At 42.7% G+C, this 16,750-nt stretch overlaps 1 protein-coding gene across 2 annotated transcripts; it reads right to left on the reverse strand.

Moving 5' to 3' along the window:
- Window positions 1-2,432: 2,432 nt before the first annotated feature.
- Window positions 2,433-12,551, reverse strand: pcdh18b (protocadherin 18b). 2 transcript variants are annotated; one of them, XM_061725907.1, is made up of 4 exons: window positions 9,826-12,551; window positions 9,269-9,324; window positions 8,822-8,991; window positions 2,433-3,917 (listed from the first exon to the last, which is right to left on the reverse strand). In XM_061725907.1, exons 1-4 carry the CDS (start codon window positions 12,283-12,285, stop codon window positions 2,959-2,961), a joined length of 3,645 nt encoding a protein of 1,214 aa, XP_061581891.1. In that variant the 5' UTR covers window positions 12,286-12,551; the 3' UTR covers window positions 2,433-2,958. The 2 variants fall into 2 exon arrangements, with proteins under 2 accessions (XP_061581891.1, XP_061581889.1); XM_061725905.1 differs by having other exon boundaries at window positions 9,269-9,357.
- Between the last annotated feature and the right edge of the window lie 4,199 nt (window positions 12,552-16,750).

The raw sequence follows: 16,750 nt of genomic DNA on the forward strand, positions 1-16,750 counted from the left end.
AAGCACTAACATAATAGAACAGATAAAGTGCTTAATGCTAAAAAAAATGTGTGTGAAGCCTAAATAAGCCTGAATAAAAACTTTAGTAAAAGGTATTTCTTTGACCAAAAGACTGTTTCAGATAGTGATGTATGAACACAAATGTTGTGGTTTTTGTTGTGGTGGACAGTTATGTTTAGTGAAGACGCAGTGTGTCCATGACTCCTCTAGGGGGCTCTGTTTGTTTATCTGCTATGTCTCTCTCAGTCTGTGGTTCCATGTGGCGTGGCTGTTGCCTACGGTTCCAGTTATGGTTCTAAAGAGGCAGTGAGAGCTGGGTCATGGAGTCACTGGTTTCCAGTGCACATGCTGGACCTCTAGGTGTCACTCATTGTCTGCCAGTAAAGCTAATAGTGAAAGAAGGCCTCTCCCTGGAACAAAACCCTCCATGAAAGCTTTTCGCTGTGAAATCCCAACACATATTTCCATCTGCCTAAACAACTATTTCTCCAAACAACCACCACATATCACAGATCGCATCCCGCTTTCAGTTGTGATTTTATGAGGCTGAGACGTTGACGGCAAAACTGTCCTGCATCCTTTTGATTAGTGTTTTGCTTCCTGAAAATAAAGCATCACAGCTTTCTCAACTGAGCAAGTGTGCCAATTGTTGGTCTGAGGAAATGTCCACCACCCCAAAACACTCAAAATAAATCAATAAACTAAAAGAACAAAACAAGAATCCAAGGCGACATGAGCAGGGACATATGGCAGGTGAGCAGAGATTCACAGGGAGACCAAGATGGATCATCCATCCATTTTGTATTCCCGTTTGATCGTGTACAGGTTCCCGGGGGTCTGCTGGAGTCTATCCCAGCTCATTACAGGTGAGAGGCAGGGGTCCACCCTGGACAGGTCACCAGTCCATCACAGGGCCACAGACAGAGACAGACAACCATAAACGCTCACAACTCCCGGGCCAGAGGGGAGTCTTTGTATGTTCTCTCTGTGCTTGCTTGGGTTCCCTCTACTGGGCTTCCTCCCACGGATCAACTAATGGAAGGAATGACAACAGACGATACGTGTAGATGAAAACACAAAAGTGCATAAGCATACTTCGTGATCTGTTAGTTCCCTATGAAGCTCCCAGACCCCTGAGCTTCATCTGGATCTGGTTTGTTGTGGTTCCAGAACCAGAACCAAGCAAGGTTCAGCAGCGTTCAGTTATTCTGCTCCTCACCGGTGGAACAAACTTCCTGTAGACCTGAGGTCTGCTCCAACTGTAGATCCTTTAAATCAGGATAAAAACATTACTGTTTACTCAAGCGTACTCCTAAATTAAACTTACCTGCTAGACTCTACTGCCCTTATTTTTAACAGCTTGTGATTTTTATTATTTTACCTCTTTTTTATTATTTTATTTCATTTTATTTGTTATTCAAGCAGAGTTATGGTTAGTTATGGATAAGCCCTGAATGCAGGCATTGTGATGTAGAATTGTCAAATTGGTTTAATTCACCGTACAAATTGTGATTACTTTTATAATACTGTATTTGACCCGGTCTTTGTACGTTTTGATCGTATAGAAACGTAATTCTTGCCATTCTAAGAATGAGATTTTTACCTGCTGTACTCTACTGCCCTTACTTTTTAACAACTTGTGCTTTTTATTATTTCACCTCTTTTCTCATCATTTTATTTGTTATTTACTGTTTAATTGTGTCTTGCCACTTTTAATGTTGATGTAAAGCACTTTGAATTACCTTGTGTTGAATTGTGCTATAAAAATAAACTTGCCTTGCTTTTCCCCAAAATTAGGTAATTACAGCCGAATGTAAAAAAAAGTGGCTCGCTGACTTGTTGCATCCGGGAACATTTCCATATAATATATATCCAGTAATGTATGAACTACGACCAAAGAAGCAGGTCGGAGGTCATGTGACCAGTGATGCGACGATATCGTCACTTTTATGATGGCATCACACACTGACAACAACTTCCTGTTCATTTGACAGAACTGAAGAAGTCAAGAATGTTCAATGTTCTGGGTATGGGTCTCTGTAAAGCATCTAGAGACAACTTTTGTTGTATTAGACGCTATATAAATAAAATTTAATTGAATTGAATTGAATTGAAGAACTTAACAAGGAACATTACAAGAGGAAGTCAGGCAAGCAAGCTAAACACAAAAACATGAGAACAGAAACTAAAAGAGGACAGGGAAGTGATGACTTTTTTGTTTGTATTTAATTGGCTGAATTTGCTCTTGATTGAGGTTATGTAGATGAATAAAAGAATAAATGTTCTGAAATATAAACCAAAAAATATATAATTTAAGTAAAAATCACTTTATGTTGTTATTGTTTTAAGACAATCAAAAGTACAATAAACTTTCTTTCACCTCAAGAAAACATAAATGGAAACAACAGGCACCTCAATGTTTGTGGAACATTTTAATTATTTTTAACCGTCCCTTTCCCCATAATAAACCACAAAGACAAGCGTTTATCAATACATTAATATATTCAGGTATACATTTAATAGTGATAAATAAAAAAACACAATACAAAAGACAAGTTTAAATATGCAGAATGTCAATCGCATGTCAAAGTCTTGATTCAACAGTTTTGTACTTAACATGCATCAATATATAAAAATAGACCTTTTATTAAATTTATATACACTTTATTTTTATAAATATAAGTATACAAATGTATTTTCAAAATACAAAGATAAATAGAGTCACATAGTATACTACATGTGCCAAACCAGCAATAAACAAACATTTTTTGGGATATTTAGCATTCACAAAAAACACAATTACTTTAATTAGAAAAGCAACTTTAATGACCATTGCAAGTCTTATTTTTTCTGTTTCAAATTTGCAATACTTTTGTGTTTTTATCTCAACACCCACAGGTTTTACGTTTTACTCTGCATAAAAGGAAACAGTGGGCATAGAGTAATAAATAAAGGAGTCTAGCTCTGCCGGACATCCTGCAAGAGTTTGTTAATCTCGGCCACCAGCTCACTGGCATCCACCAGCTCATGGCGGCTATCGCTGCGTTTGCCCTGGAGGTGGCTGAGCACTGAGTCAAAATCATCCTCTTCATAGTTCTCTGGGATTTCCTCCATGGCTGGCAACCACTTGGAAGAGTTCCCGGTGATGGGAGCCGGCAGTGGAGCCGGGGTCAGCAGAGGCTGCACCAGCGTTGGGCTGACCAGCGCTGTGAGCATGCTGCCGCTGTGGGTCATGGGGGGGTGGCCGCTATTCTGGGGGCTGTTTTTAGGTGCCTGCGACCCTTTGTGGCTGCTGTTCTGGGAGCTGAGCTTGGTGTTGGGTTTGAGGGTGTGGTAGTTGCCACCGTGGTGCTGGCTAGTTGGACCAATACTGCTTCCTGGGTTCTGGAAGTGAGTGTTAGCAGCCCAGGTTGCCACGCCTTGCTGGTGGACAGAAGGACTGGGCTTGCCAGGTAGGTGACCCCTTCTACGATCTAAAGATCCAGTCATAGGCACGACCATCCCGCTCAGGCTCGTCCCCTTCTGGTTCTCGTTGATCTGGACATATGAATCCAAACCTTGTGGCAGCAACCTCTGAAACACACTGCTCATCTCTGACAGCAATGACGTGGTACCGCACAGGTCTTCATCTCCGGCCTTGATGTTGCCACCCTCTCCGTCCTCCTCGTCTCCAACCTCCTCCCCACCCAGATCCTTGCCAAAGGTGGAGAAGCTCTGGTTCCGGGCTGGACCGGTGTCGGTGCAAGGCTGGGGACTTTTTTCCGGAGGGATGTCGATGGTTTGGCGGGCTTCTTCCCCAGGGATATACAGATTGCTTCGGTAGTCGGCGGAGGATGAGGCCGGAGACGGTAGGGGGGGCATCCAGCACTGATCTGAGTGACCTAGGACACGGCACTCCTCTGTGCAAAGCCGCATAGCTGGAAAGGAGGAGAGAAAGACCCATGAGTAACCAGTGAGTAGACTTTATAGCTCAGCCACGTGTAATGTATCTCTCCTGATGTGTCAGGCTAAAGATCCCAACAAATACCAGATCATATGATTAATCCTTTGCTGGAGGTTATTCTTTCCAGTAAGTAATTAACCAAAAAGCCCAAATGCACACACACACATGGAAACTGATAATATTTTCCTTTTAGGTCACCTTTCAAATATTATTATGACCTTCTGAAACTGACCCTTTTAAACAACACACAGAGTGTGTAGGAAAGTATAAATGCATATCATGACACGATCAAGATGCCAAGACTGCTGCTGTTGTCCAGTGAAAACCACTGATCTCTGTGTTGATTGCCTATTGTCCTTGTAAAGTCTAATTCATGCTTCTCTGCTGAATTGACGTTGAGACGCAGAGCCTCTCCATCGACACGAATTCCCTCTGCGTCACCTGACATGTACCTCCAAAATTCTATGACTTTACTTTGTGTCGACTATGAATGCAAGAATCGTGATAGGGCAATTAGTTCTTCTTCTTTTTTGAATCGCCCACCACTATTTCTTCTGCATTGGTTTCAAGTCAGGTAGAACAATAGCTTTCTACACTGAACAAAACAACGTAAAAACAACTTGTGCTCAACATTTTTTAGCTCCAACTCATGTAAAATGTTCTTAATTTGGTCTGCAGTTATGTCTGAGCTACATACATGGAGTAAACAAAAGGAAACTTGCCACTGCAGAAACATACACTCCCTCCTAGAGGTTGGGGATGTAATTGCAGAGTGACACAATAAGTATGGATGCCAGCGACGGCGTTGGGGCTGTGCATCGCTGCAACTTTGAAGCATAAATCAGACTTAAGACAAATAGATCAAATAAAAAAAAACCCTCTTCTTCAAATGGGTTGTAACAGTTTCAAACTAAGCTATTTATAATTTGTCCTCCTATAAAGTTTCCTTAAAGAGATTTTGTAATGTCTTATTGGTACATTTTCTATGCTTGAAGCAAATAACTATAAAAACAATCACAAAATCAGAATTATAAAGAAAAACCTCGTCCTTTCCAATCATGTCACTATTTAGCTGCTTGTTCTAAGTTTGCTCTTCTCTACTCACCCTAAACACGGTGGAAATCAGCACTAATTAGTCTGAAAGGATCTCTGCAGGAGTTCTCTCATTATGTTTCAATGTATTTACCACAGAGAGACCATCCAGAACGCCCATCAATGCTTAGAACACACGTTCAAAATAACTCCCCCTTTAAAAGCCTGGCTTTCTTCCCTCTTTAAAGTCGCTCTTTTCAATATTAAATCTTCAGATAGAAAAATCTCTGAAAATAAATTAGACAAATCAAATATGCCAACTTAAAGCCTTCATGAAGTGAGTGTACCATTTTTCAGCTGCGCTATTGAGGGACTTCATTATCCCCTCATTAAAATGAAACGAACATTTATAATACATCTTAGAGAAGATAGAAAGTGCATTTTGGGCGCACTGGCAGGGAAATAAACCATTGCAGGGGCAGAGGCTGATTGGGTGCCCTGCTGATCAAAAGGATAAAATTGAAAGATTTAACCCGAGTGAAGAAGAATGCATGAGGCAAACATTAACAGGCTGATTTACTTGCCAACAAATCATTTGACTAGCTTTTCAAGGATGAGAACTAAACAGCTACCTGCCAATGCTGCGTGTGTTCAGATATTGTATTTAAAGATAAATTATTGTCTGAGCAGAAATGGAAATACGCCTTATACTAGTCCAAGGACTTCAATGACTAGACTAAAAAAACAGTCCAACGATTAAGAGCTTCCGCTCTGTAATGTTTGATTAAAACAAGAACTTAATGGAAGTAGCACATGCTTAATTAATCTGATTTTTAATTCCTTCTATGAAGCTAAATGCTCAGACCACTGGTCTTCATGTTCTCGAAATTCAGGCTGGATTAACATTCAGCTTGATCAAGATAATACAATAATAAGATCATATCAATATACACTGTATTATCGGATTTGGATTCTGTCTAGTAGATGGTTTCAAAATACGGAGTGACCATTTGCACCAGGGTACAAATAGCAAGCCCCCACCAGCTGAGCTACTCACACCCCGTTGACATATGAAAACAAATGCGTTGCCCATACGTGTGTGCACCACTCTGAAATTGGAACTATAAACAATAGAGCCAGGCAAACGTCTGCTCCAACCTGATTTCCTCTCACACTTTTGTATGAACAATTTTTGCTCTTATATTGTATTGTAATATATTTATTTATGTAATATACTTATATTGTATATTGTAATATATTTTGATGAGATTAAATTAAGTTTATCAAAAGTGGTGTGAATACCTGTCAATCACTGGTGAGCTGATGGATTTTTTTTTTATTATAAATCATTTTCTTTACTTTTTTTTTCTAATAATACATGGGCGCAAATAGCATACATTGATGTTGGTAGCAGGGTGTAAATAGCCCACGCATCAGTACTTGCACCCGGGTGTAAATAGCCTAAGCCTTCAAAATATCGCTCCCTGAATTTACGGTACAGTCCATGGCTAACAACCCAGAGTACTGTGAAACCATCACGACTATCCAAGCTTGTCAGGACTTTCATAAACTCCTCAGGACCCTCATACTGCTGTCCGTACTAATGTACGAGGAGGCTACACTGACACTGAAGTGTAAAAACAACGATCTTCCACAAAAAATAATATAAAAAATTAAGAATAAAATTGTCTAGTCCTGTCTGGATTGATCACTCCTCATGAAGTATTCAGGCTTCTCACCTTCTTTAATATAGAAAAAAAAACCTTAAACTAACCTTTCACTCATAAAAATTGTAACCATTTGTTATCAGCACAGTGGACAATCAATGGGTTTCTTCAGACCAGGTCTTAGATCTATACGCAGTGAAAACTGCAATAAAGATATAACCTAAGATGCATGAAAGAAAATGCTGAAGAGGGAAATTCATCTCACGTTTGTGTGTTATTAATACTTTAAATGGTTCCCCCCAGCTCGGGATAAAAGCTTGTCTTGGTTGTTTGTTTTGCTTGATTATAAGGTACTTTTATGGCAAAAAAACCCGAAACAACAACAAGTGCCAAATTAAGTTTTTACAGGGAGACACTTGTGCGACTTTGTAAAAAATCTGACAGCCTCACAGAAACAATTGCTAGAGTTTCCACAGACGCTGTGGTCAATTCGCCATCCAGCTGCAACATACTAAGACTTTGTTTATGCATGCAAAACCAACTTTTTGAACTTTTGAGCAGGCTAGTTCTATTTATTTCCGTTCACAGAGCTAGGCCAAATGCATTCTTTGTCCAGCTCCCTGCAGAGCACAGAGTATCTTCATACTCATCCATAACAACTAAATGCTGCTCAAAATCCTTCATAGTGTAGTGGTCATGGGGGTGGGGGGCAGACTGAACATACATTAGAGAAAGGTGAGTTTGTGGCATAATTATGCTCTTCATGGATTATTCACAAGCACAATTCTGCACTGACTCCATAGAAACTATTCGCTATATGGCAATTAAATGGTTGCTTTTCATCAGATGACTGCGATGGTAACATTTTTGATGACTGAACGTGAAGGCCTTAAGGTTGGAAAAGGGAAAGTTACTAACGAGATGAGCCCTTCCACAAAGCTGCAAAAAAGCTAGAGAGGGAGGGAGGTGTTAGTGATGAGACTGTCTGCCCATCTGGGCTGACTTTAATTGGGATGTATCTCAAATGCAGTCTCAAGTGATGGCTGTGTGGGAAGTTGGCTAGAAAAAAGCTTTGGAGGGAGAGGGATGGCATGATAAAAGAAACTGTGGCATGTCTCAACCTGTATGACATGTATTGAGACAAGCTCTAGAACTTTAGAATGTTTCCTAAATAACTTGTCTTTAGAATTTGTCAGATATTTGCTCCTCAGGGTTGGAATATTTCAATGTCAGCTCAACAAGTTCTCAAAGTTCTTGCTTGTGAACTAAGCAGCACTAAGGGGTTTGAAGTCAGTGTGGAGCGGCAGCAGAGAGGAGAGAGCGGTGGCTAGTAGATGGTTATGCATTAATTCAGGATCACTTGTTCTATCTCTCGATATCTCATACTCTAGACATGTCAAGACTTTACTGACAGTTAGCAGAACTTGGCGGCTGACTTCATACAGTATCATTCACATTTCTGTAATGGAAATGCACATACAGTCACATTTAGTGTCGAATAAAACAGCCATTAGACATCACTAATACTGGGTGCCATTAGGTTACAAGGAAAAATCGACTGCTGTGGAAAAAATAAAAAGCTTTCTTAACGTTAGTTAACCCTTCAGAAAGTTGGTTAAATAAGGGAGTAAAAGGGGAAGCAGGATTGGGGGTTTGGTGCCTCATCTCTTGCTGTGTGTTGTAGATACTCTTCAAGACCAGGTGTTAAAGGGGTTTGTTTCATCCATGGTGAACTAATCTCTCATAGGAACTGCTCCCTCACGCTTACTTTCCCCCCGTACAGATTTCTTTGTTGGTCCTCTGCGTGTCTGGTTGTGTGTTTTTAAGCTAATTCCTTGTTAAGTGCAAGTGAAGTGTGTAAAGGGACAAGCTGTGAGCACAGCTGCTTGGAAATGTAACTGGACATACTCGAGGAAAGAAGCATACTGAAATGAGAAAACCAAAATTCAAAACTTGAGCCGCCAAAATCTGCTGGTTCAAGTCTCTCAATTACCAATGCCCAGATTCACAGTCGCGAACCATCACACATGAGAACAGCTGATTGATAATCCTAAAGTGGAATATGGCTTCAGGCTTAGATAGAAAAGACACAGGAGGGGAGTCGTGGAAATTGAAGGGAGGGTTGTGGGGTGAGGTGAACTGGGTGTGGTGGTGGGATGGGATAATGGCGGAGCCGTACCTGCATGTCGTTTGTGTGGGCCATCAGGGGGATATAGCTCAGGAAAGCCCTCACAGAGGAGCCTATCCATGGGTGACTCTCTGCCAGGTTCATAGTCACTGTCCCCGGCTTCACTGTCTCCACGCCCACTGTCCTTTAGACTGAACTTATCCATCTCATTCAGGGCATATCTACACACAGTCGGAAAAGGATTTGATACATTAATCACTGAAAGCAATGTTAGCACAACCAAGGACAAACCACACTACTAATAATTAATAAGGTGCACAGTGAGTCATAGAACACACCAAAGAAAGGATTTTACATAAAATTAAGCAAACGATACATCCATATTTTGTTGTTTTTTTTGTTATATTTTTCTGTAATATAGGAAAAATGACGTGCTCTTCATTTTCGTCTGGGTGTGAAACCAAAAACATTCACAGCATAGTTTTGCATGTCTATTACCTGTAGCTCCTGGTGTATTTGTTGCCTCTGAAGCTTGGTCGTGGCTGGTACTGGCCCTGATGGAGCATGGACAGAAGCTGTGAGACTTGCTACAATCCCAAGAGAAACAAAGGACAAAGAAAAGAAGAAAGAAGACAAAAATAAAAGGGAAAAAATGAAGAGGGGAAAATGAATGGAGTCAAACAAGCAAGGCCACAAGACAATGTTGGGTGTGGGGGAGGGGTACATTATTGGGACGGGCTCGGGGATGAAGATGTGACATGACTTTGTGATTTACTCCTGAATGTGATGGTCAACAAAAACATGAAACAAAGGACTTGGAGTAGCAGAATATTGTAGTAAGGGATAATCAATAACAAATGCTGCATAAACTACAAAAAAACAAACAGCAAAGTATTGTGTGCTCAGTATTGTACGTGATTTTTGTTCATTTTCTTGCTTTGGATGATGATGATGATGCATAACTCATCATTAAATTAAGCTATATCTTTACAATATTTATGAGGGAAAAAACGCAGTTTATTTAGCCATGAGTTAAAAAAAAAATACTTTCTTACCTCTACAGGAGGTGTGGAGTGGGCCAGTTCCAGAGCAAAGTTCTCTGGTACATGATTGGAGGAGATGGTGACCAGGCTGTTGAGTGACTGGCGGCTGTGCTGGCTCTGTCTGCTCCCAAGGGTGCCTCTCTCAGGTGCAGGGGAGGGTAAAGGGGATCCAGGGTGAGCCCGGACAGGTAAGGTTCCATTGACGGTCGGGACCAGGGTAATATCTCCTTTGTGGATCTGCCTGGCAGGTTTTTTTGGATGGTTCTGGTAACTATTCTCTGCTACACGACAGTTATAGTTGTGTCTAGGATCTTTCTTCTCACGGCTGCAGCGGGCTGTTGCAAACATCACCATTACAATGAGCAGCAGAGCACAAACAGCACCCAGGGAAATTATGACAACCAGGGAAAGATCGAGTGAAGCCTGACTGGAGCCGGTGGGATAAAGAGGGGGTAAAATGTCCATGTTCTCCTGCAGGGAGAGCCTGAGAAGTGCTCCTGTGGTTAGCTGATTAGTGCCCCTGTCTTTCACTTCCACCCTAATCTCCATCACATCCAGCGAAGCCTGCTCCAGACTAGCATTAGTTCTGAGCTCACACCGCCTCGCATCCATTACAAACAGCCCGTCTTCATTGCCACCAACAATGATGCAGCTCACCTCTCCATTGGCACCAGAGTCATGGTCTGTGACTTTAAGTGCAGTGATCAGCTGACCAGGTGATGCATACTTCCACACAGGAAGTTCAGCTGTATGATTCCTTAGAGAGGGAGAGTGGATTATGGGGGGGTTGTCATTTTCATCCAGAACAGTTAGAAGGACAGTGGTGTTTGCTGACAATGCAGAGTTCCCCCCATCACGAGCCTGAACAGTGAACGTTATCCGGCTGACGTCTTCATGGTCAAAGCTACGTAAGGCATAGATGGCACCATTGGAAGGGTCAATGGTAACATAGGTAGAAATAGGGCTCCCTTGAACCAGAGTATCTAAAATATTGTATGTGACCTGTCCATTAGTTCCCAGATCTGGATCTGAGGCCACCACAGTCATAAGATAAGCTCCAGGAGAGTTGTTTTCAGATTTAAAGATCTCATACCGGCTTTTCTCAAAACGTGGAGGATTATCATTTTCATCCAGCACCTGAACAGTGAAATGTTTTATGGTAGAGAGGCTAGGGGAACCCCTGTCCTCAGCTATGACTGTCAGACTGTATTCTGATCTCTTCTCCCGGTCCAGGGACACATTGGTTAAAATCATGTAGTTTTTTTCATGGGTCTTCTGGAGCCTAAAGTGACCATGACCATGCAGTCTACATACCACCTCCCCATTGGGCCCTGCATCGATATCATCAACACGTACCAGAGCTATGAAAGTGTCCAACGGGGCCCCTTCTGAAATGTAGGCCACTTCCTCTTTGCCAGGCGTCATCAGATTGATGTTTATCTCTGGTTTGTTGTCATTCACATCTACCACTTTCACCACAATTTTGCAAAGTCCAGGAATGGAATTTGGGCCCATGTCGTGCGCCTGAACATCCAGTTCATATGATGCAGTACTTTCATAGTCCACTTTTTGAATGAGAGTGATGTGCCCATTTTCTGGGTTTATCTTAAACGCTTCCAAGATCTTTGGTGAGACATGGCTACTGAAAGAGTATACTATTTTCCCATTACTGCCCTCGTCTGGATCTGTGGCATTTAAGTCAATAATTAGAGTCCCGAGGGGAGAGTTTTCCAGCAAATTGACAATGTAAGCTTGATCATCAAAGGCTGGGCTGTTGTCGTTGGAATCTGAGATACTTATTTTGAGCAGAGTGGATCCTGACTTGGGGGGGACGCCGTTATCAGAGGCCGTGAGCTGGAGCTGGTACCCGGACTGAACCTCCCGGTCCAGTTCCCTCATCACCACCAGCTCGGCGTACTTCGCCCCGTCCGTCCTGGTCCGCACGTCGATCTTAAAGAAGTTGTTGGGCGTCAGGGAGTACGTGTGCAGAGAGTTCTCCCCGACGTCGGCGTCGGCGGCGCCGTCCAGCGGGACGCGCGTCCCGACCGACGCGCTCTCGGAGATCTCGATGGGGACGATGGCGCGGGAGAAGTGCGGGGAGTTGTCGTTGATGTCCAGCACTTCCACCTCCACGTGGAACAGCTGCAAATACTCCGTGGGCAGCGTGACCACGTCGAATTCGATAGAGCAGTTTAAGTTTTTCTCACAAAGCTTCTCGCGGTCGATTTTGGTGGCGATGCTGATCTGCCCGTCCTCCTCCCGCACGGTCAGGTACTGCGTGCTGCCCCGCTGCATGGCGCGGAACCGAAAGGTCAGGGAACTCGGTAGTTTAGACAAAACCCCGGCAACATCTTCTTTTAACCGTGCGATGACCGATCCCACTTTCTGCTCCTCGTAAACTTTGTATTTGAGAGTCTTGCCGGCGATGCCTTGCAGCAGCGCGACCCAGAGCAGCAGCCGGAGCGGTGCCATGAACACAATCTGTGCGCCCAGCTGCTGACGCGCAACGGAGGGAGCCGTCTACTTTCCAGAGGAAAAGAACTGGGGGAAGAAAAAAAGAAGGGATGTTTCCTCAGAAGTCTGGCATGTTAAATCCTCCTGCAGCAGCTCAACAGTCCGGGAAAAACCCCAAAAAACAACATGAAATAAATAAAAATTAGTTGTTTTTTTTGGGGAGGGTGGCCCACACCCACAAAGCGCAGCGCTTTTCGTGGACTGAACTGTTGCCTGCGTCCGCATATGCTGATCCTGTTGTGTGCGCGCAACTGCGAGTGAGAGAGACAGAGAAAAAAGAGAGGGAGGGAGAGACACAGAGAGAGAGAGGGCTGGAGTCTGTCTGTGCGCGCTCGACCCGGTCTGCCCCGTCGCCTCTCCTTTCTCTCCCACTCTCTCCCCCCAGCACCCAACTGTTTTCACCCTTTTCACAAGGCACACACGCTTGCACACAAAAAGAAAAAATAAATAAAAAGGACCCCCTCCGTCTGTCCTCACTTCTCCACCCCCCTCTCTCATCCTAAATCACCAGAATGGTTCAGGGAAGAGGGGGGGTGGGGGATATTCATGGAGCCCCCATCTCTCTCTCCCCACACCCCTCTATCTACCCCACCACCGGCCCAGAACACTCCGTTCATCGAAAGTGTGTCACGACAATGGCCCAGAAGTTTTCTGGGCTTGGGCACTTTGAACAACACCCGTCACTGACCCCGGCAGGCTTCCATTGTTAAGGTTTGGATCCACAACGTGTGCCAACCCCGGATCTTTTGTCATTTCTGTTGCTCTACAAGTTAGAGGAAAAGAAAACGGGGGTCCTCCCTGGGTGATCTGCCACGAGGATCACCCCCGTGCCTATATCATATCTGGATATAGGCACTTTTTGTTAAACTCTTGTGATGTCATTACTATTTTTCCTCATTTCTGTTTGGGGTTTTTATTTCCTAAGCCCCCACCCCCCTCTGTGTGCACACTGTGGGGTACAGTATGCTTAGGCATAGGCTACCTGTCCACAGTGATCATGTCATCTAGTGTGGATCAACCCTGCAACTCCTGCAGGCTTCTAACTGGAGATCATATGTTTGAGTGACTGTGGTCACATGACCAGGGATCAATTTAAAGATCAAAACTAGACACCAAATTCTTGAAAAACAAATGACAAGTAAAATATGAACCAACTCACTCAGAGTTATAACCTGTTAAACTTTTAGTGCCCTTTTCACTCGGCAAGTCTTTGGTACCTCCAGCCTTGTTTTATCAAAGCATGAATAGAATCCGTGTTGATTTTCCAGTCTCTGCAAGATAAAAGCAGAAAAAATTCAAATAATAACACTGCAAACATCTGCCAAGGACTCTGGGAACAAAACATACTGAGGTTTGCTTGTAGAACACTTTTGGTTGAGTTTTATAATAGTATTTGGGCTCTTGGTTACAGTTGATGCCAGTCATTGAAAATGCCCAGTAATCTCTCAGCTGACGAACCCTGCAGCCAATAAATAAGTCTCTAACCTTATTACAGTATTTTCTGTTTGTGTTTTCACGAAAAGAGAAAAAAATTAACACATACATGCTCATGTAAACTGATACACCAGGGGGGCTGTGTACCTGAATCCACATATACAGTATATACTGGCCACAACAAAACACAAAAATGTCTGATATTGTCTTTTTTTTCATTATTTTTTTATTTTACCTTGACTCTGTTGTCTCATGCTACCATAGCAAACAGCTAATTACCTTGTTTTTTCCAACACAAAGCTTCCTAAGTCAATAATAAGTCATATTTTTACATCTTTACGACAAAAGACTCATATCAAACAGCGGAACATGTTTACGCATTAAAATACGGTATAGATTTACTTTTCCATATTCCACTAAACGGTAACGATAAACTACTTTCTCACACTGCAGTGGGGATGAAGATGTGCCTATTGTGTTGACATTCGTGCAGCTGATCCCCAGTGGGTCTTTTTTTTTGCAACCCCCTCCTCGTTTTTGCTGCATAATAATGTTTTATAGAGGCCAAAAGCTCCTGATCATCTTGCAGATAGCAAACAAGTGGCGAAGAGGAGCTTTATGAGAGCAGCAACATGCCATCTGGCCCGAGCCTCAGACAACCCAAACTTACAATTACTGTCCATTCAGACGCTGCCGCCCCCATCCTAGAATTAGCCAGTGAGAATTATAGCTCCTGATCCTGACAGATAAAATCCAATTTCTCCCTCTTGCTGCTGCAAAAATCTGTCATCTAATTTTACTTGTATACGTTTCCGATTAAGTGTTGATGAAAGGCAATAAGAACACTTAGAACTGACTTTAATCGACTGCATCATAGTTGCTATTATGCTTCAGAGGGAAAATACATCTTTTACAGCAACCTATAAACTGTTCCTAATGCTGCTCCTTAACCTCCTACGGTGCAATTCTTTTTTTCTTTTACTGTAAAATTAAAGTACAGTGATAAAGACTTCAATATCACCATGAAACCATCTCCAAAATAACATTTTGAACTTTCCTTTTTATTCCAAAACACAGAGGAAGTGGAAGCAATAAGCTTCATTTGGAGTGTGATTCATGATAAGCCAACGGAGTCAACCATCGTCCTGATTGGTTTCATTGGAGCAAATGATGTGGGGCCGCCTCTTTAAGGGGATGTGCCTCTGTGATGGATTTTATCTGCATTTTAAATTCCTGTGTGTGACCCGTGGGAACAGGCTCTCTGCGCTGCCATCTGTCCTCGGGCAAACACATGGACATCAGCTTCCCGCCTCCAAAGCAGACACACTGATGTTGCATGACTCCGAGACGGCCGAGTCTTGACTTTTAAAAGTGCTCACTGCATATGTTTTTGAACTGCAGCGTTGTGTCATCGTGCATTTTTGTTGGAAGTTTCTGTGACTGCTGTGACTGCTTTCCATATCGTCATAAATACAGCCTCTTTAGCTGCTCCTTGTGTTATGTACAATAGCTTAATCATAAAATCAGACATTTGGCAAGGCATAGCATTCACTGAAAAGCATGAGCAATACTGTTAATTAAAAACAGAGAGCTAATTTGGACAACTCACAAAAACTGAAATATACTTTGAGGAAGAATTTACAATAGTGAAGATCTACTTCAACAATATACTGATGATGCATTGATAATTAAGTATTTATGTGGATTAGTATGCTTTATTAAAGTGTAGTCGACATTGTCCTACATTTTCTGTTCTTACTTTAGGTGTCTATGTTCACTGATACAGTTTATTTATCCAGTAAAATAAATTCTAATTCAGAGTCCCAGAATCATTTGTGATGGTGTGAGAATTTCCCTCACAGACCCGCTTTTCTGTGTGGCTTCTAGAATGAAGCACATAGGTGATCAAGTCATTTTTATCCAACCAGTTATTCATTAATAGATTCATTATGCACGGTGACAACATATGTCGACAGTAACCGCTCTGGTGTCTTTCTCAAGAGCAGACACCGTCCCCAAGCATGTGTACAACACCACAAGCCACAGATGAAAGAGTCCCGAACACATAACAACGTTAGCCACGGGCCGGTGATCCTGCAAATACAGTGATCCACCCCACCAGCCAGGACCTGATGAGGCTGTAATGGCATTACTCCAGTCAGGCACATACAAATCACATTACATCGCTCTTTCTCTCTCCCTCTCCCTCTCTTTCTCTTTCTTTTTCTGAATCAGAATCAGAATCATGTTTATTTGGCCAAGTCAGGAAAAAACAAGACAGGGAATTTGACTTGGTTATTTTCATCCATCCATCCATCCGTCCGTCCGTCCGTCCGTCCGTCCGCCCATCCATCCATCCATCCATCCATCCATCCATCCATCCATGGGGTACGGAGACTCTCCAGCCCTTGGGGACCTTAAAAATTGATGAACATTTTGGAGATGGTAGTCGGGCTACAGGGTGAGGGGCTTAGCAACTTTGTCATTGAAATGAAGCAGTCGATCCCGATGACAAAGGCGGAAAAGCAGGTGCAGAGAGGGCGGCGGGGGTGGAGGATGGGAACGCTGGAAGTACACGGGTTTGTGTTATGTTTGCATGCATTTCTAAAAAAAGAAAGTAAAAACATGTGCTCCCTGTGTTATTTCTCTGTCGGCCTTTTCCCCATATTCCAGTTTAGAAGCAAAGAAAAAGGGGATGAGATACACAACTATGATTAAAAATCACGTATGCTAATTGCAGAAAAGGAAAAAAAATGACAAAGTTATCAGTGAAAAAAGCAGATGAAATAACAGCTCAGGTCAAATCAGCTCCTCGATTTCTGATTAATTTTAATCTACAATAAGTTGTTTTTTAGCATGTTTTTCCCATCCGGGAGGAGGGGAGACCCGACATGCGTTGGGGTCAAGAGGATTGTAAAGGCACGTGAGCATCTGCCACTATCTCATTACCATGCCATTAGCTCGTGCGATACAGAAGGGATTTGGGGTG

The sequence above is a fragment of the Cololabis saira genome, chromosome 7 (assembly GCF_033807715.1).
Source record: "Cololabis saira isolate AMF1-May2022 chromosome 7, fColSai1.1, whole genome shotgun sequence".
Classification (NCBI taxonomy): domain Eukaryota; kingdom Metazoa; phylum Chordata; class Actinopteri; order Beloniformes; family Belonidae; genus Cololabis; species Cololabis saira.